The sequence below is a fragment of the Lepus europaeus genome, chromosome 9 (assembly GCF_033115175.1).
Source record: "Lepus europaeus isolate LE1 chromosome 9, mLepTim1.pri, whole genome shotgun sequence".
Lineage (NCBI taxonomy): Eukaryota > Metazoa > Chordata > Mammalia > Lagomorpha > Leporidae > Lepus > Lepus europaeus.
This window is the reverse complement of record NC_084835.1, coordinates 32,232,281-32,251,966: the sequence shown is the minus strand read 5'-3', so window position 1 is coordinate 32,251,966 and position 19,686 is coordinate 32,232,281. Positions and strand designations below refer to the sequence as shown.

The following is a 19,686-nucleotide window of genomic DNA, read 5'->3' as shown; positions in this document are numbered from 1 at the left end:
GTACCGACTCTGTTCTTCAATCCCACTGTTTTCACTTGAATGAAAATCTTCAGTGCCCTCAATGACTTTTCAAGATCCTAGCTGTCCTTTGTGGGGCCCTGACTCTGTAGTACCCAAAGCCTGAGGTCTTAACCACTGGGCTGGAAGCGTCAGCTCTGTGGAGTAACTCTTGCTTGGCCACAGCAGGAGAGCTGCACAGTCCACTACCTGCCTCCCCACCTATTGCTCAGGCCAGGTTCCCGCAGGGAGGAGAGCATCCCTCTGCAGCATCTCTCATGCAAGCGTGGCTACTGCTTCTCCCTGCAGCCCAAGGACCTTTACGGCCTCCATCCCGGCCTCTGCCAGCTCGGTTGCCAGGTGAAACACAGGGTATCCAGTTACATTTGAATCTCAGAGGAACAACGAACCACAGTCCTGTGTAAGTGTGTCCCAAACACTGCATGGGTACTTAATGCTACGTGAGGATTCATTGCTTCACTGAGATTGAAAAGCGGACATGCCAGTTTCATTTGCTGCATCTGGAAACCTCACTACCAGGAATGCTGGAAGTTTGCTTGGCTTGACAGGCTATGACGTGACAGTGTGCCCAGGTTCTTGTCTGTGGCCTTACACACACACACACACACACTCACATTCACACCTCCATGGGCCTTTTGCTGGCTACAAAGGAACTGAAACAAGCTAGGTGGAGAGCACCCCAGGGTCTGCCAGCCACTGAGAGGCCCAGTGAGCCAGGCCTAACTGCAGCTGCGCAGGGGGGAGCTAACAACCAGCTTTCTGGAACTTGCAGTCCTTGGCCACCCCCTGGCACTCTGCTGCCTTCATGCTTGATAGCCCTCCGCTGAGTCAATTCTCCCCCGCTCCCACGTGGTAAAGGTAACTCTTGTCCCTTTTATAACCTCCCCACGCAGCCAGAAACATGTTTCTCTGCCAATACAGCTTCTTGTTCCTCCCCCCTCCAAGACCTTTCAGGAGGGCAGAGGGGCGGGAGCCACCGTTTCATCCCAGGGCTATTAGGCCGGTGGTTTCTTGGAAACCTCAATGAGACCTTGGAGACTGGAACTGAATAACAAAGCCCCAGAGAAGTTTTGGGTTGCCATGGAAACTTCTGGTCTGCTGTGTGAGGGAGGTCCATATGATCCGTCCCAGGCGCCTATGGCCTTGGAGAAAAGGAGGCAACAATAAAAAGAAAGCTGTTTGGGATTTGTTCTTTTTTTCCTGCAAGCTACAGCGCAGCCCACCATAGATGCAGGAAATGTCTCCACCTCCACCTCCAATGCCTGACTGCCTCCCCGGGGTCTTCACTATTCCCCTGCCCTTTGGCCCCTCTTGTTTCCAAAATATCAGGCCTAAAAAGTACAGAGTGGTGGGGGAAGCGAAGTAGGGGAGATGTAAGGGAGGGGTGTGCTCAGCCTCCAGGGTCCCCTTCAACCTCTCTGCCTGCCTAGGGCTAGGCAAGAATTTTTTTTGTTTTTATCTGAAAGGCAGTTACAGAGAGGCAGAGGCAGAGAGATCGAGAGTGAGAGTGATGTCCTCCATCCACTGGTTCACTCCCTAAATGACCATAATGGCTGGAGCTGGGCCGATTCTAAGCCAAGAGCTTCCTCTGGGCACCCCCATGCTAGCACAGGGGCCCAAGGACTTAGGCCACCTTCCACTGCCTTCCAAAGCTATATCAGAGAGCTGGATAGAAAGTGGAACAGTTGGAACTCAAACTGGTACTCCTATGGGACGCCAGCACTACAGGCAGCAGCTCCACCTGCCATGCCACAGCATCAGACCCATGGGCAAGAATTCTGATTCCCAGGCTCCTGTATTCCAGAATCCTTCCTTTTGGGAAAATGGGAAGGCACTCAGAGAAGGAGGCAGCACAGCAAGTGGTGCAAAAATTCAGCCATTACCTGGAGCAAACTCCTGGAGGTCTCATTGTTCAGAGGCCTCTGTTTCCCCATAGTCAAACAGGGTGCAAGGCAGGCATTTCGTGAAGTGGTTAAAACACCACTTGGGACCCCTGCATCCCTGATCGGAGTGCTGGGTTCAAGTCCCGGCTCTTCTGCTTCCAATCCACCTGGGGAGGCAGTGGTGATGGCGCAAGCAGTTGAGTTCCTGCCACTCACAGGGAGATCTGGGTTGAGTTTCCAAGTCCCAGCTTCAACCTGGCCCAACCCTGGCTGTTTGAGCATTTGGAGAGTGAACCAGCAGATGGAAACTCCCTATCTTCCTCTCTGCAGCTCTTTTTCTCTCATTCATGTCTGTGTGTGTGTGTATCTCTTTCAAATAACTAGTATAAAATAAAGATGGACAAAAGTGAACCACACATGGCTAGCTATAGGAGGTTGCTCTTCCTCATATTGTTAATCTTTGCAGCATTTCTTCTAGTAACAATAGCCATATATGTGTGGGTGGTTTTTCTAAGCCACAGACGTTCCAGAGGGGTAATGACAGAAGTCCCTGTAATGTTATCCTGCAGAACAGTGGCTCTTAAACTTCTTAATGTAAATGAATCTCCAGAGATCCATACACTTAAAATCCAGATTCCCAGGCCCCTCCCCCAAGTTCTGAAACAGCAATCCAAAACTGTGCCCCAGTAATTCCATCCTGAACACTCCTTTCTTTAAAAACTAAAAAAGCTCATTTACTTTTATTTATTGGAAAGGCAAAGCAACAGAGAAAGAGACTTAGAGAGATCTCCCATCTGCTGAAATGCATCTGAGCTAGGTGGCTCCAGAACCGAGCTCTACTAACGAAACAGTGCATTGCCCCCCGATTGGTTCTCTGTGTATACAGATGCTCCCTGACTTGCAGCGGAATTCCATCCCAACGAACCCGTCACACATCAAAACTATCTTAAGGCACGAATGCTTTCAATCCATGCAACCTACTGCACGTCCAAGCTTAGCAACACAGGCCGCTGTAGAGTTCAGCCATTCCCCTTGTGACCACAGGGATGACTGGGCACATCAGGGGAGAGGATGGGACCACACAGCACCAGCCCAGGAAAGCAGCCAACATGCAAATTACAAGTAGGGTTTCTACTGTATGTGTGCCACTTGCATACCCTTGTAAAGTCAGAAATCCTAAATCAAACACTGTGTATCAGGAACCACTTATACTGACTTTTTTTATCTTAAAATAAAAGGAGGGGTTATACAGGTTTTACTATGTATGATTTTGCAATTTGATTTTTTTCACTTACTGTGTAGGAGGTGTCTTTCTTGGCTCACTAAATGGACATGTTCCCTGCCTGCCTCCCATCGCAGGGAGTAGCAGGATCCCTTACTGATAGGGTGTGGCTTGGGACATGGCAGCTGTTGACTGTTACCGTGTAGCTCAACACTAGTTACTAAGCACCTGATTCCTGGGACAAGGGTTCTAAGAGGGCCGAGGTGAGGCCTCTGCCCTCGGGCCGGCAATCTGGGAAGAGTCTGATGGGTTTGTCACAAGTTGGATTTGGCAGAGAAGAGCTTTAGTGGAAGAACTAGCCCCAACTGGCTAGGGAAAGTACCCAGCTCTCCTCGACGCTCGGCTGCCCTGGCTTGCCCTCAGAGCCCTCCCAAGCCCCTGATCACCCCCTTTCACTCACCCTGTCTTACTGGCCTCATAGCACTCATCACAATGTAGCTGACACATGGCCGGGTTGGAGGCCACTGCTGCCACAGGGCTTCACACAGACTCCTCCCCTGGAGTGAACAGATTAGGGGAATATGTGTTTTGTTTGTTTTTATTTGAATGGCAGATAGACAGAGGTCAATCATTCACTGGTTCACTCCCCAAATGCCTGCAGCTACCAGGGTTGGGCCAGGCTGAAGCCGGGGTCCTGGTGCTCAATCCAAGTGTCCCATGTGAGTGGCAGGGACGCAACTACTTGAGCCCTCACCTGCTGCCTCTCAGGGCAACCAGAAGCCAGATGGGGTGGAGCCAGGACGCCAAACCCAGGCATCCCCAACGGCACCTTGCCATTGCACTGAACACCTGCCCCTGGACCCCACATTCTGCAGGCCGCAGTAAAGGCTGCTACAAGTCCCCTCTCCCCAGGACCCCTCTTACTCCCCCAGCTGTCAGAGGCACTGAGTTTGGTTCAGCCCAGCCAGGGAAATGCCCAAATTACTCATGTCAGAGCAGGACAGCACGTGGCAAGGAACCAGGGGCAGTGGAGAGGGATTTCACAAGAATCTGGCATCTTCTCCTACCCATAGTTTAAGCGAGGTTAAGGCACAGCAAGGTGGGAAGCCAGGGGAGGCCTTGGAAGTATCTCAAGAAAAGCAGAATTCAGGAAGAACAAACAAAACGGACCACCCTTTATTTCCGGAACATTGTCTCATGGCTGAGAAGGTGTGACCTCCCGAGTCTAAGGGGCTCTCCCATGATGGCCTTGGCCAGGGTTCCCCAGACCTTCACCGGCTGCCACTGCCCCTCCATCCCTCCCAACACTGCAGCCCTGCTGCCCTTTGTGCCCAAGCTCAGGGCCTCTCTCCAGGACGTCCCCCAACATGACCGCTCCTTACGGCTGACTCCATGTGATTTGGCCTCCCTCAAACATCACCTCCTCCAGGGCCGCCCTTCCCAAGCTCCCACCACCCTCTTTGACCTGGCCCTGTCTTGCTGGCATCACGGGCTCCTCACAGGCTGACGCCTCCTTGTTTACTGTCTGAGTCCTCCCTCGACATGCAGGTTCCCCGAGGACAAGCACCTTGTCTGTCGCTTTCACACTGTGGCCTCAGCACTTGGGGCAGTGCGGGGAACAGAGTGGGTACTCAAAAACGCGTATTACGTGAATGAATGAGGTAGGTCCAAGAGGCCATATGCTGCAGGTTAGAACAGCTGCTGTCATGTCTGATGCATGCTCCCGGGCCTCATCACACCTTCCAACTAACTGAGACTCTATGAGAAATGAAGGTTGGGACAGTGACCTGGTGTCCCTGGAAGAGGCCAGCTTCCTGAGGCACTAAGCCTCATGCTACAAGCCAGGATAAGTCTCCGCATCTTCACGTGAGAGCCGATTCTGGCATCAGGAGAATGCAAGCACCCATTTTGGCCTTAAGGATCTACATTCTTGAGTTTGACCCTCACATGTTCATTCATTGAGCCAGTATTTCTGGAACAGGCTGCATGCCGGGGCTGTGCCCTGAGGTCACATGGAGCCACTTCTCCCTGCACGAGAGGTTGTGTTTGCTAACATGTGTGTTTTCACTTACATCACCTCACCTATGTTCTCTCCCAAACTCCCTGTCTTCCACATTCGCAGAAACCAGGGCTCAGAGGGGGGGCCAGAGCCAGGACTGACACATGAACTTGCCTGGGGCTGGCCATGGTCATCTCCCAGTCTCCCACACTCTCCCTGGGCCGTGTTCCGTTGGCTCCTCCGTGAAGTTCGGATGAAGTTCAGATTATTGGGTAGACACCGTGCCTGCAGCTTTCAACCAATTCAAGGGTGACCCAGAATGGCTCAGGGCTGAGCAGGCTTCCTCTTCCCTGTACTCCCCACCCTTTGCACCCCAAGAGCCATTTGCTCCCCAAGATTCCATGGCTGCAGCAGGAAGCATGGCTTCCCCTCCCTTCGGGGAGTGCCGGAATTCTCGCCTGACCCTCCCATTTGAAACAAGGGAAATTCCTGTGAAACCGCCTTGCTCGGGACAAAGCTTGGCATGCTTGCGTCCTCAGCCATCTGACAAAATCAGTATTTATTTGTGCCTCATAAGCGGGTGGCCTGGACACGGTGTTCTGCGTCGCAGAAGTGGCCGTGTACCAAGTGAAATACCTGTTACTATAGCAACAGTTCCTTTTTATTGATACCAGAATAAACAGGAATGCAAAGCTGCCTCACTTGTTGGCACATTTCAGCGGCCTCCCGTTCCCCAGGGATTTAAGAACCGCCCCCTGGAGGCGGCCCTCCTCACTCGCCTGGGACTTCCCGGTGGAGTGAGGAGCGCAGCAACACGTCTCCCGACTTCCCTCACGAAGGACCCGGCCCGACAAGTAAGAACCTCTCTATTCTGTTTCACCTGCTGCTGACCTGGGTGCTGCCCTGGGAGGAGGTGGAAGGACAGGAGGGCAGCCGCTGGACACCGCAGCGGGCTCTTGGCAGGTCCTGAGCTCTTTGAGTTTAGGGGCCAGAGCTAGGTCTCTGTATCTGTGACATCACCCAAGGGATGCCTCCTGGCACCCTGGGCTCGGGAAATGGAGGAGAGATAAAATGAGCCCCACAAATCAGCCCTGAATTGTGGCTCATCTTTTTCTCTTAAGTCTTCCCATGAATGGGAATTGATGCGTGATATGGCCTCTCCTAAATCCATCGTCCCACAGAACGAGGAGTTCTCTTCCTAACTGATAGACAAAAGGCCAGAGTACAGCAGGTGGCACAACTGGGAGAACGCGGGTTCTGCATTCAGATAGAACTCAACTCAGATGCTACCTCTTCCCCCCACAGCTGTGTGATCTGGGGAGACCAGATGGACCCACTGAGCCTTGTTGCTTCTTCTGTAGAAAGAGGGCAATGACCATGCCCCCCCCCCCTCCCCCGCAGGCTGCCAGATGCATGACCCATAGCGAGTGCAGGTTACATGTTACCTGCCTGTCTTTCAGATAAACTTTGATTCTGGCTCCCTGTGGTACATGCAGCAAGTCTGGGATTGGGCCAGAAGTCAGGGGCTCTAGGATAGGGTGTGTCACTTTCTGGAACTGCTAGGAACCCCAAGTGGATTCTGGCTATAGGGCAGCCCCAGTACTAGCTTGTCTGTGCACTGCTTAAATCTGAGTGGCTCTCTTAGCTCTGCTGGTGGCATGCACCTGCTGGAATCTCCCCCCTGCAGCTGTGTGCAGATGGAGTGACTAGCATGGTGGCCGGGGTGGGCCAGCAGGAACATCTGGCCTGCTGACGCTTCTTCCCTGATCAACCGCGGGACACACTCCAGCAGCCTCGCGGAGGGACCCCTGTGGCTAGCCCCAGACTCCCCTGCGGAAAGGATTCATAACCCCAAAAGTGCAGCTGCCTGACAGTGCTCCTCACAAAGGAAGCTGTTAGGGATAGAGGTTCGGGAAGTTTGTCTTGAGCCATTGCATTGGATGGGCACGCAGCTCTGCTGGGGGCTGAGGGGAGATCTGCAGTGGCCCCCTCCCCAAACACACAGCTCTTGAGTTGCTCGCCCGTGAGATACAAACAGGCACTTTCCCCAGCGGGAGGAAGTCGGAAGAAGCGTGGGGAAATCCAGCAGCCACGCTTGTCACTTCTACTCAGTGCTGCTTTTTCCTTTGCCAGTCGTTATTTCAAAAGCCTCTCTTCCTCTGTGCCCACCCATTAAATAAATGTGAGTCAAGAGGGTCTTTCCTGCAGCTTGAACAACAACAGGGAGTGAGAAAGGGACCCCACAGCTCCAGCTGGCAGCCAGACTTGTCAATTCTGGCCTAAGTCCAAAGCTGCTGAGGCCAGGCTGCGGCTTGCCAATGACAGTTTGTATTTTAGTCTTCCAGTTACTGGGCCTCAATTTTCTCATCTCAAAAATGGGCTCACACTGCCCCATTATTGGGGTTTCTTGAGCATCCAGAGAGAAAATGAATGTGAGCATGCTGGGCCAGCTGAAAGACATTTTGCACCTGGAAGGCCAAGGGCACTGAATTTGGAGTCTGGCTGTCATTTCCTGTCTGTGCATCTTGGGGCAAAGAGCTTGGCCTCGCTCACTCTTGGTTTTCTCATCTACCAGATGGGATACCACAGGCTGCCTCCCAGGGAAATTCTGACATCCAGATCAAATAGGAGGTGAGCTCTGCCCTACCTCTGTACATTAATGAGAATTACGAGCCCATCCTGTAGTCACACAAGACACTCACTCTAGCTGTCAGCCACAGACCGCCTCTACCCTCCTCCCGGAACGTTAGCTGTTCCAGTCTTCACAGCCGAGAGGATCCCAGAGGTCAAAGACCTGCCCAAGGACATACACCTGCTACCAACTGTGACCTTGGGCACACCTACTCTCAATAGCCAAGCCAACCCCAGTGAGCTGAAACCGGTTAGGCCAATGCCAAGAAGCTGAGTGTTTTGGTTTTGTTTTTTCACTCCATGGTTTGCAGAGTTGGCTGAGAAATTGAATGGCCTGGAGAACTTTACCTCCTGAGGCCAAGCTGCCCCCAAAGCAATTAAGTCAAAATCCTGATGTCAGGATGCTTCCAAGGCAAAGACAAGATGGAAATCAAGGTTAAGATCCACTAATTTGGCCAGCACCGCAGCTCACTAGGCTAATCCTCCGCCTGCTGGACCGGCACCCCAGGGTTCTTGTCCCAGCTGGGGCGCCGGATTCTGTCCCGGTTGCTCTTCTTCCAGTCCAGCTCTCTGCTGTGGCCCTGGAGGGTAGTGGAGGATGGCCCAAGTGCTTGGGCACTGCACCTGCATGGGAGACCAGAAGGAGGCACCTGGCTCCTGGCTTCGGATCGGTGCAGCGCGCCGGCTGTAGCGGCAATTTGGGGGGTGAACCAATGGAAAAAGGAAGACCTTTCTCTCTGTCTCTCTCTCTAAACTGCCTGTCAAAAAAAAAAAAAAAATCCACTGATTTAACCAATGTAGCTTTTGAGGAGGATAAGAAAGCTTAGTCCAGGACTAGGAAAGAGACTTCTGTAACAGCAACTGTTAAAACCAACATTAGAGATGCCATTCACAGTTTAATCCACAGGAATTGAAGGCTTACAGCTGCACAGCGCACAACGTGCCTGGCTGTCTAGGGCAGCCCTGCTAGCTCTGTACCAGGCATTTGCCAAACGCCCCGCAAGTCTCCCCTCATTTGTTAGACAAACACCTCAGGAAGAAGGGGCTCCACTCAAAGGCCAGCTTTACAGAAGAGCAAACAGCAGATCGAAAGCAGCTGTGCCTCCTACTGAAGCCTGCTCTTGGAGCGGGAAGGCAGCCACAGACTGAGAGTGACGAGTGGGTGTGGCTGTGATCCAAGGCAGTGGAATTGGGTCCAAAGGCGCAAGTTGTCAGACTCCAGCTCCAGAAGGTAGCTGCTAACTTGCTAGGCTGAGAAGGGACACAGCCAAACGCAAGCCCAGGTCGGAATGGTTCCACATCCACATCCTCCCGCGGCGCTGCGTATTGCTCTGAAGGACTAACTGGCCACTTAACTCCCTCCCCTCCGGGGGCCTGTTCTCTCAGGACCCCCAGCAGCCCCGGGAAGGTCCCCAGACAGCCCCAACTCCCCTGGCTCAGCACTGGGCTTTGCTGAGCAGCCTTTGTTGTGACAGGACCCGTGTGACATTCTTCCCCACATGGAGGCTTCATTTAATGAAATTAAAGGGTGGTGGACAGCGCCCCGGCTCAATAGGCTAATCCTCCGCCTGCGACGCCGGCACACTGGGTTCTAGTTCCGGTTGGGGCGCCGGATTCTGTCCTGGTTGCCCCTCTTCCAGGCCAGCTCTCTGCTGTGGCCCGGGAGTGCAGTGGAGGATGGCCCAAGTGCTTGGGCCCTGCACCCCATGGGAGACCAGGAGGAAGCACCTGGCTCCTGGCTTCGGATCAGCGTGGTGTGCAGGCCGCGGCGGCCATTGGAGGGTGAACCAACGGCAAAGGAAGAAGAAGTTTCTCTCTCTCTCACTGTCCACTCTGCCTGTCAAAAAAAAAAAAAAAAAAAAAACAGAAAAAAAAAAATTCCCCAAACTTGCTGACCATTTTCCCTACATAGCAGCAGGAGTGACCTTTCCTGAATTGAAAGGGATGCACTCTGCCCCGCCTGGAACCCACCGGCCACCCGCGCTGCCGACACCCTCGTAGCGGCTGGCTCACGCCTGCCAGCACACTGTGCTTCTGTGTGCCCCGAACAGACGCTGCTTGTTCAAGGTGCATGAGTCACGCTGGCTATTCCCTAGGCCCTGGTGGCGCCCCCCTCCCCTCCCCATGCTCAGATCTCGACAAAGCCCTCCCCCTCAGATCTGGCAGGAGGTAGGTCCTCAGCGCTATCAGAGCCGCGTGACCCACTCGTGACTTCCATTGCCATTTCTCATCATGCATTCTTACTTCTTTGTGCTTGGGTTTAGCCTGTCGGCTAAGGTCAGAAAAGCCTGGTAAGGTGTAGGAGCTGTAATAGCACAGACCTCACCTGCCAGGGTCACCGCCATGTGGCCCAGGTCTACCGCAGTACCTGCAAATGAACTTGAACATTTGGGGGATGCATGGCTTTTCCTGAGTCGTGCCTTCATCGTGGTCACTGCTGGCAGGCAGGAGCTCTTGGTTTCATGGACTTCAGTTTTTTAAAGATGTATTTGACACACAGAGAGGGAGAGACAGAGAAAGACACCTTCCATGGGGCCCTTTTGAGTTGGCCTTTTAAATTTTTTCCTAAAGATTTATTTATTTATTTGGAAGACAGAGTTACAGAGTAACAGAGAGAAAGTGAGAGATAGAAATCTTCCAGCTGCTGGTTCACTCCCCAAATGGCCGCAACAGTCAGGGCTGAGCCAAGGCAAATCCAGGAGCCATGAGCTTCATTTATGTCTTCCACATGGGTGCAGGGGCCGGGTCATCTTCTGCTACTTTCCCAGGTGCATTAGCAGGGGGCTGGATCAGAAGTTGAGCAGCCAGGACTCAAACCAAGGGAGGCGCCATCCTCTGTAACTACTGTGGATCTGGCCACATTAACAATGAATTCCCACATTTGTCCCAATGCATTTCTGCCGACCTATCTGGGAATCTGGACTACATAGCTAGTCTGCTGAAAACATTCATTCTGCCATCTCCTTTCCTAAATGTACACAAATCATTTCTGTTTCTGGCCCTATTGCCAGGCAGCCTGAGCAGCGCAGTGTGGGGTGACAATGACCTGGACAGAATGAGAACTGAGGACACAGAAGCAAAGAATTCCTCAGTTAAAGGGTGGGTGGAACTTGGTAACAGGAATAGGCAGCAAATGGGGGGGGGGGGGGTCCCATTCCAGTGTCGATCAGGGTTGTCTGACACATCAGCTCCCAGGTAGCTTGCTCCCCTAGGGCCAGAAAATGTCCATATTTTAGAAAGAAAATGGGCTGTGTTTGGGGCAGTGGTTAAGATGCCACGTGAGATGCCCACATTCCCTATCACAGTGCCTTGGTTCAAGTCCCTACTCTGCTTCTCATTCCAGCTTCCTGCCCTAGAGGGCAGCAGGTGCTCAAGTGGTGGCGCACCTGCCACCCACATTGGACACCTGGAGTTCCTGGCTCAGGGCTTCAAGCAGGCATTTGGGTAGTGAACCAGAAGATGGGAGCTCTGTCTGTCTCCCTGCCTCTCAAATTAAACGATTAACTATTTTTTACGAGGGGGATGCATGAATATAGCCAACTGTCTATTTTGTCAAGTGCCCACTTTAACTACCAAACACTATCATGGCCAGTTTTTAAGGACCAAAGAATTAGGACGGCTAGAAACTGAAAACAGATAGCCTTATGGAAAAGATGAGAAGACAGGACGTTAATTAGAATTCTCACTCAACAAACGGTTCTGAGAATATGAGTTCAAGAAAAATACTAGCAGCTACGTTTCTGTGCTTTGACACAGTCTGGCTGTATCCAAAATATTGTACAACAATTAGCACCTTTTCCAGTGTACATATGCGGTCTTTCTGCGGGCTCCCCTGGCGGGTGGTGTGGGAGACAGCCTCGCTGCTGATGCCCCTGCTCGCCCACACTCACCTTGCCCTCATTCAGCCTACACCCCGCCAGACCCTGCCTCTGCATCCGCTGTCCTCAGCAACCGCTCCCAAGTTTCCGCTCAGACCGCCGCACCCATCTAGTTCACCTGGAGAACACCTGTTCGCCCAGTAGGCTCCATCCAGTCGGGGAGCAGCTTTCATCCTGTTCCCCGGGCTGGGAGGTAGCGAGCGCCTAGGGAGGGCACCACAGCCCAGTGCTCAGTGAGGTGGGGACCCGCTCCCTCAGAGGCTGTGTGAAGACCACGGGCTTTCAAGTCCGACCAGACTCTGTCAGTGCCTGGCATACAGCAGGTGCTCAACCTCAGAAAAGCTGGGCTCCTGAAGCGGGCAGAGCTGAAGTCTCAACTTTCTCTGCAAATGCTAGAAGCAGGTCATGCTCAGGCAGTGTGCAGCCCCTCGAAACTTCTCTTTAAAGGAAGTCTTGGGGTGGGTGTTTGACTGAATTGTCGGGATACCCACATCCCACGTCAGAGCGTCTGGGTTCAAGCCCCAGCCCTGGCTCCTGACTCCAGCTTCCTGCTAAAGCAGACCCTGGGAGGCGGTGGTGATGCTCAAGTAGCCTGATTCCTGCCACCAGTGGCAGGGCCGGGACGGGGGTGCGGAGTTGGACTGAGTCCTTGGCTCCCAGCTTTGCACAATGCCCACCCCCAGATATTGCAGGCACTTGGGGAGGGAGTTGGCAACTTTTTTTAATTTCTACAGAAACATTTTCTCTCCTTCTCACCTTCTCTCTTGCTTTTGAACATTCCAAGGTTAAGGGACCAGCTTGTAGAGGAGAGAACCCTTAGCCTGAATTTCAACTAAACTCACCAATTTCAAACTGCTATGGTAGAAGTGAGTCCATCGAGTAGCCAGCCAGTTGCATCAAAGATGCCAGCCATCCCTCTGTAATGAATGACACAGCCCCTGCCGCTCACAGCCTCCTCTTTGGTATGCAAAGTGAAAAGCTAGACATTCCCACCACAGCATTTGGAACTACAGATGGAGAAATTAGGGTTAATATTTTCACCCCTGCATGTATCCAAATTATCTTTAACAAGTACCTATCACTTTTTATCTATCTTTCCTTTTTCTGTTTTTCAAGTTCATTGAAACACACAAACTCACCCCTAATTCCCTTTCTAGTTGAAGACACTTTTTTTTTTTTTTTTTTTTACAATCAGGCCAGAAAACATATGCAGGTCCCAACCCATTTGCTGTAACCCAGGCTCACTTGCTTCCCTGCTCCAGGTATCTCACAAACACTATTGCCTATCCTTACCACCCCGTGCATCGTTCCAATCATTGCCAAGATCAAGATAGCAAGGAACCCCTGACGTGAAACCCCCACCCTTCAACGGTACCTGCTGGGCACAGGTGGGATTTGGGGCCCAGCTCTAACCCCTGTGCCCATCTCCACAGCCTCCATGTACTCCGAGATCCAGCGGGAGCGGGCGGACATCGGGGGCCTGATGGCCCGGCCAGATTACAGAGAGTGGAACCCAGAGCTCATCAAGCCCAAGAAGCTGCTGAACCCAGTGAAGGCCTCGCGGAGTCACCAGGAGCTGCACCGAGAGCTGCTCATGAACCACAGGAGGTGCGGGTGGAGTTGGGCTGCCCTGGCCTGGCTGGAACAGGTGCCCCTTGGGGAAGGCAGCCCTGGTCTCATCCTGGGCTCCCGGAGGCCGAGGAGGGCTGGGGGTGCCCTCCGTGGTCAGCACGGACACTGCCAAGATCCAGTCTGCAGAGGGTCCCCAAAGCCCTGTCCACCCAGCCATCCACTTCACGCCAGCACCCCAGGGGTGTCCACCAGGAGCACAACCAGCAGTGGAACCCAGTTCCCACACTTGCAGAGCAGATGCAAGCAGGCAGGGATGGTGTTTCATAAATTTTACTCCGGGGGGGGGGGGGGGGGGGGCGGGATCATCTATCTACTGATTCACTCTCCAAATGACCTCAACAGCCAGGGCTGAGCCAAAACCAGGAGCCAGGAATTCAATCCAGGTCTCCTACATGGGTGACAGACTCAAGTACTTAAGCTATCACCCGCTAGCTTCCAGGCTATACATTAGCAGGAGGGGAGCCAGGACTCAAAACCCAGCCACTCCGATTCGGGGTGCCTGCATCCTCAATAGTGACTTCATCACCGCACGCAAAGTGGGTCTGGAAGCCCAGGGGAGGAACCTGGGAGGGGTCCAAGATGACTGCCTGCAGGAGTGGATGCCTTGGCTAAGGCTCAAGTGGGGACAGGGGCGAGCCAGGCTAGGACGTGGGCGTTGCATGGCAGAGTGGGCAGCATGTGCAAATGAAGGCGCACAAGCAGCTGGGTGTGGCTGGGGCAGAGACTGAGAGGGGCAGCCAGGAGTAGAGCTATAGAGTGACGAAGGCGTAAGCAGTGGAAGCACACCATCTGGTCAGTTTTGGCTGAGGTAGGGAACGGACCCGCTACACTGGAGGCGGCAAGCAGGAAGCACAAAAAACGTAGTATAATGAAAGAGGGGCTCCAGGGACAAACAGATGTGGCTGGGCTGGAACTCCACAACTGATAGGAGAGGGTGGACAGGGCGCAGCAGAACCTGGAGGAAGGCAGCATTGCTGCCTTTGTCGCTCCCTCTGCTGGCCGGTTCTGGTATTGGAGTCGGTTGCGATTTCCGTTCCGGTTCCGTTCCGGTTTTCAGTGGTGACCAACATCCTTTTGTGCCCTGGGTGGTTTGGGGTTTTCTATTCACTCGGTGTTATTACAATAGCACTTTCTCTGATTGGCTTTCAGAGGCATCGCATTTAATATAAAAAATGTCACCACAACCAAAAGCAGAAGCTTAAAGATGAACCAGGGGAAATATGTGCTATATTTTGCAATATTTACAACAGATTTTATTGGAAAAAATTTATATGCAGAAAAATTAATAAATTCTAATCTCTTAAAAATCCATGAGGAAGGCCGGCGCCGTGGCTTAACAGGCTAATCCTCCGCCTTGCGGCACCGGCACACCAGGTTCTAGACCTGGTTGGGGCGCCGGACTCTATCCCGGTTGCCCCTCTTCCAGGCCAGCTCTCTGCTATGGCCCAGGAAGGCAGTGGAGGATGGCCCAAGTGCTTGGGCCCTGCACCCGCAAGGGAGACCAGGAGAAGCACCTGGCTCCTGCCTTCAGATCAGCAAGATGCGCCGGCTGCGGTGGCCATTGGAGGGTGAACCAACGGCAAAAAGGAAGACCTTCCTCTCTGTCTCTCTCTCTCACTGTCCATTCTGCCTGTCCAAAAAAAAAAAAAAAAAAATCCACGAGGAAAAGATAAGTGAGCAAGGGGCCCAGCACTGTGGTATAGTAGGCTAAGCATTCACCTACAGCGCCAGCATCCCACATGGGTGCCGGTTCGTATCCCGGCTGCTCCATTGCTGGTCCAGCTCTCTGCTTATGGTCTGGAAAAGCAGTGCAAGATGACCCAAGGGTTTGGGCCCCTGCAGCCGCATTGAAGACCCAGAAGAGCCCCCTGACTCCTGGATTAAGATAGACTCAACTCCAGCTGTTGCAGCCATTTTGGAAGTGATTCAGTGGATGGAAGACCTCTGTCTCTCCCCCTCTAACTCTACCTCTCAAATAATAATTTTTTAAAAAAAATTAAAAACAAAGATAGATGAGCAGAAAGCAGGTACAACTAAATCACAAAAGAGGAAATGCAAGGAGTTACTAAACCTATCAAAGCCTGTTCTATGTAAAGACACAAATGAAAATCAGACATTTTCCTTTTTTTTTTTTTTTTTTTTTAAAGATTTACTTATTTGAAAGGCAGACAGAGGGAGAAAAGATCTTCCATCTGCTGGTTTACTCCTCAAATACCTGCAACAGACAGGTCTGGGCCAGGCAAAGCCAGGCGACTAGAACTTCATCTGGATCTCCCAGCGGGGAGGGTGGGTGGCAGGGATCCAAGAACTTGGATCATATTCCACTGCTCTCTCAGGCACATTAGCAGGAAGCTGCACCAGAAGTGGAGCAGCCAGGACTTGATCCAGCAGCCTATATGAGGTACTGTTGTCCCAAGTGGCAGCCTACCCCATTGTGCCACGATGCAGGACCCCAGATATTATTTCTTACCTACCAGATTTGCAAAGGTAAAAGAGGTTGGCTGGTGGCAGAGGGGAGAAGCAGAAGCTCTTGTGAGCTGTTGACAGAGTGGACAGGCTTCTAAAGGACAGACAGACATAGGAATCCAAGATCTTTCCTAAGAACCTGAGGAAAGAACGCCACCTTTAGAAACTCACCCAGAGGGCTGGCGCCGTGGCTCAACAGGCTAATCCTCTGCCTTGCGGCGCCGACACACTAGGTTCCAGTCCCGGTCGGGGCGCCGGATTCTGTCCCGGTTGCCCCTCTTCCAGGCCAGCTCTCTGCTATGGCCCGGGAGTGCAGTGGAGGATGGCCCAAGTGCTTAGGCCCTGCACCCCATGGGAGACCAGGAGAAGCACCTGGCTCCTGCCTTTGGATCAGCGCGGTATGCCGGCCACGGTGGCCATTGGAGGGTGAACCAACGGCAAAAGGAAGACCTTTCTGTCTCTCTCACTGTCCACTCTGCCTGTCTAAAAAATTTAAAAAAAAAAAAAAAAAAAAAAAAGAAAGAAACTCATCCAGAGAACCTAAGCAGGGGTGTGCGTTCAGCTCAGAGGGTGGGATGCCCACAACTCTGGCTCTTGACTCCAGCATTCCTGCTAATGCAAACCCTGGGAGATGGCCACTGATGGCGTAAGCACTTGAGTCCCTGCTACCCACCTGAGAGGGAGGGACCAAGTTGCAGCCAACCGAGACCCAGTCCTGGCCTGGCATGGCAGACAAGTGGGGAGTGAATCGGCAGAGGAAAACTCACTCTCTGTGCCTATCACATAAAACCTGGTCTCTGCAGTCAGACAGGCCCGGGGTTCAAATCCTCACCCAGGCCCCTTGTGGCTGTGGCTTGGAGTAGTATCCTCAGCTGGGCAGCCCCTGTTCCCTTCTCTGTAAAATGGGACAGTAAAGCTTCCACTCTGGGGGGCTGCCAGGAGGATGGCATGGCATCACTCCAAGGTGAAGCCCTGAGCCTGGGGGACATGGGAGGGCAGGGGTCCCCTGACGACCCCCACCCCCACCGCCGCAGGGGCCTGGGCGTGGACAGCAAGCCGGAGCTGCAGCGTGTGCTGGAGCACCGGCGGCGGAACCAGCTCATCAAGAAGAAGAAGGAGGAGCAGGAGGCGAAGCGGCTGCAGTGCCCCTTCGAGCAGGAGCTGCTGAGACGGCAGCAGAGGCTGAACCAGGTGGGTGAGAGAACCCAGCGCCGGCCCCAGCCTCTTCCAGGGCTGCCTCCAGGCCCAGAGAGGGCCTCTTCGTGTGGCTGCAGCTGGTCAGCAGGAGGAGCACTGGACCCGGAGTCCGCCAGCAGCCTGAACCCTCCCTCACGGCGCTGTGTGACTTGGAGGAGCGGCTTCACCTCTCTGGACCTGAGCTTCGCCCTTGCCCCAGTGTGCCACAAGCCAGTTCTGATTTCACTCTCACATTGCCCTGTGAGCCAGGTGGCACTGCCACCTTGGGGGGTGGGGGGGCTGAGGCCCAGATGCGGTCAGCAGTGCTCTGTCCACCCAGGCCCGTTCCATCTCCCTCCCGAGAACACCCACACTATGCGGTTCTGAGACCAGGAATGAATTCCCGCAGCCCCATCCGCTTCACATCGCTGTCTCTCTCTCCTTCAGCTGGAAAAACCCCCGGAGCAGGAGGAAGAGCACGCGCCGGAGTTTATGAAAGTCAGGGAAAACCTGCGGAGGATCGCCACGCTGCCCAGCGAAGAGCGAGCCCTGTAGAGCGGCTGCAGCGCCCGGCAGCCCCAGGCCCCCACCCCAAGCTGCGCACACCTGCTCCTGTAGAACAGCCTGGCCCTGGGAAGCTGGCGCCCCCTGAACGCCCAGCCATTTCCTTCTGAACACACTCCCCCCACTCATTGCCAGGTGAACCCTCACCAAGGTGCCCCTCCCTGCACAACTGCGCAGTGGGTATGGGAGCCCCTCTGGCCTGTCAGGCCCAGAAGCAGCCCGGCTCCCTGGTCGCAGAACTCCCCCACCTGTGGTTTCACCTGTGGCCAGGTGAGAGCAGCTAAGCAGAGCTCAGCCTCTAGGACACCTGCTTTGAAAGCCACCGAGGGCAGTGAGGGAGGGCACTGAGGCAGGGTGGGGCGCGGACAGGGTGGCAGCAAGCAAGGTAGACACTCACGAAGGGCACTGAGGGTTTGTCAATGCCCCCCACCCCCGCCACGCCCAAGCTTTGCTCTCCTCCTCTCCCCCGCCCAGTCCAGACCTTGCGAACACACCTAACCATGTGTTTCACACACCTGCTTGTGCGTAGGAGCCACAGGGGCTCATGTTCAGTTACGGCGCCTGATCTGGCGGATGTGGGCCGGGGGCTCCCAGGGAAGGCCGAAGCTGGAGCACCCGGGGTGGACCCTGCCTTGGGGCTTCCCCACCCCACTCCACGGAAGACTGTGGCTCTCTGGCCCAGCGTCTGTGTCGCGGATGTGATGAGTGTTTTCCCCAGGGACAGAAGTAATTGCCAATCTTTTTCTCACCTGTGCAACTGCACCAATATGCGACTCCAGCCAAAAGCAGCAAAGACTTCACCTTTTCCTCTCGCCTTTGGAAAACGTGTGCTCCCACCCCCACCCAGCACCTCCAGAGAGAGCTGCCACCCGCCACCCAGATGCCCTTTCTCACTCCTACCTGGGTGACCAGCCAGGGACCAAGGGTGGCGTCCCCTTCCTGTGAGCGGTGCCAGCAGAGGTGTAGATGTAGCCATTCTGTGTGCGAGTTCAACCGAGCTCAAAAAGCTCCTGAACGTGACGCGCTGAGGCTGCGGTGCCGCTGTGTAAATATCAGCCGGATGAGGCGTATGCCGAAGATGCACGATCCCTAAATAAAGGCCACCTGTGCCCCAGAAGGCCCCCTTGGGGGTCTGTGTGTTGTTCGGACGTGTGGAGAGAAGCCAGACTGGGCGTCCGGGAGGAAGCAGGCCATTCCCAGGGAACTCGTGGGATTCCAATGGATGGCCACCAGGGTGCTCCTTGGAGGCAGCATGTCAGGAAAGGAAGCCCCAGAGGTAGAAGGGACCTCAAGCCCCAGGGGAGCCATGGCAGACACCCGGTTCACTCCCCAGTGGGCAGTCCAACTCCATCTCTCTAGCTACTGCCTGCTGTAGACGCTGTAAATCCAGACTCTCACTATTCCACCTCCTTTGACCCTGAAGGTGACCATGTGACCAGGTACAGCCAATAAAACTGGAGAGGAAGTCCACAGGGGCTTCTGGGAAAACTCAGGCTTTTCTGATGAAAGAGGCATGGCTAACACCTCCCTCCCTTTCCCTTCTTCCTGCGTTGATTGAGGAAGTGACGCCTGGAGCCACAGCAGACATTTTACCACATGAGGAGAAAAAGCCAAGAGAATCGCAGACGTCAACCTATTGTCCTTGGACCAAGCCAGTGCCAGCAGCTATCCTCCAGAGGTCTTGTAAATAAAAATAAATCACTCTTTGTTGTAAGCCATCGTTGGTCATTCTCTGTTAACTGTAACCAAAAGCATCCCTATGGACACAGAAGGCCAGACGTGTCTGCCCAGCATTACCTGGAAGACCACACTACAAATTCCGATGCCTCGTTCTCATCAGAAACCTATTGGGTTGGGATTGCCCAGCTGTAGGAGAGGCCTGTCTTTCTACACCTTCTCCTTCTGGCCTACCTGACACAGGTACTTGGGCCTGACCAATGCACACATCATTCAACAAGCACTTGGGGAGTGTCTGCTCTGGGAAGGAAGCCTGCCACGTCCCAGGGCGTCACTTAGAACAAAGAGTGTGCCCACCACCTGGACCCTGCGGCGGTCACCACCCAGCTGGTCTCCCTGTGCTGCCCTTGCCCCAGAGCCCATACCCAATGTGGCAGCCAAGGTGGTGCTGTGATCCTGCCGCTCTGCACAGTGCCCTCCACTGGCTCCCAGTGCAGCCCTTCCAGCACCTAGAAGGTCCTACATTCCCAGCTCCCTCCT

The 19,686-nt window shown here is 53.9% G+C and overlaps 1 protein-coding gene across 1 annotated transcript; it reads left to right on the top strand.

Moving 5' to 3' along the window:
* Window positions 1–5,884: 5,884 nt before the first annotated feature.
* FAM107A (family with sequence similarity 107 member A) lies at window positions 5,885–19,187 on the top strand. The gene is made up of 4 exons (XM_062201178.1): window positions 5,885–5,976; window positions 13,065–13,239; window positions 16,764–16,920; window positions 17,353–19,187. Exons 2-4 carry the CDS (start codon window positions 13,070–13,072, stop codon window positions 17,458–17,460), a joined length of 435 nt encoding a protein of 144 aa, XP_062057162.1. The 5' UTR covers window positions 5,885–5,976; window positions 13,065–13,069; the 3' UTR covers window positions 17,461–19,187.
* Window positions 19,188–19,686: the final 499 nt, after the last annotated feature.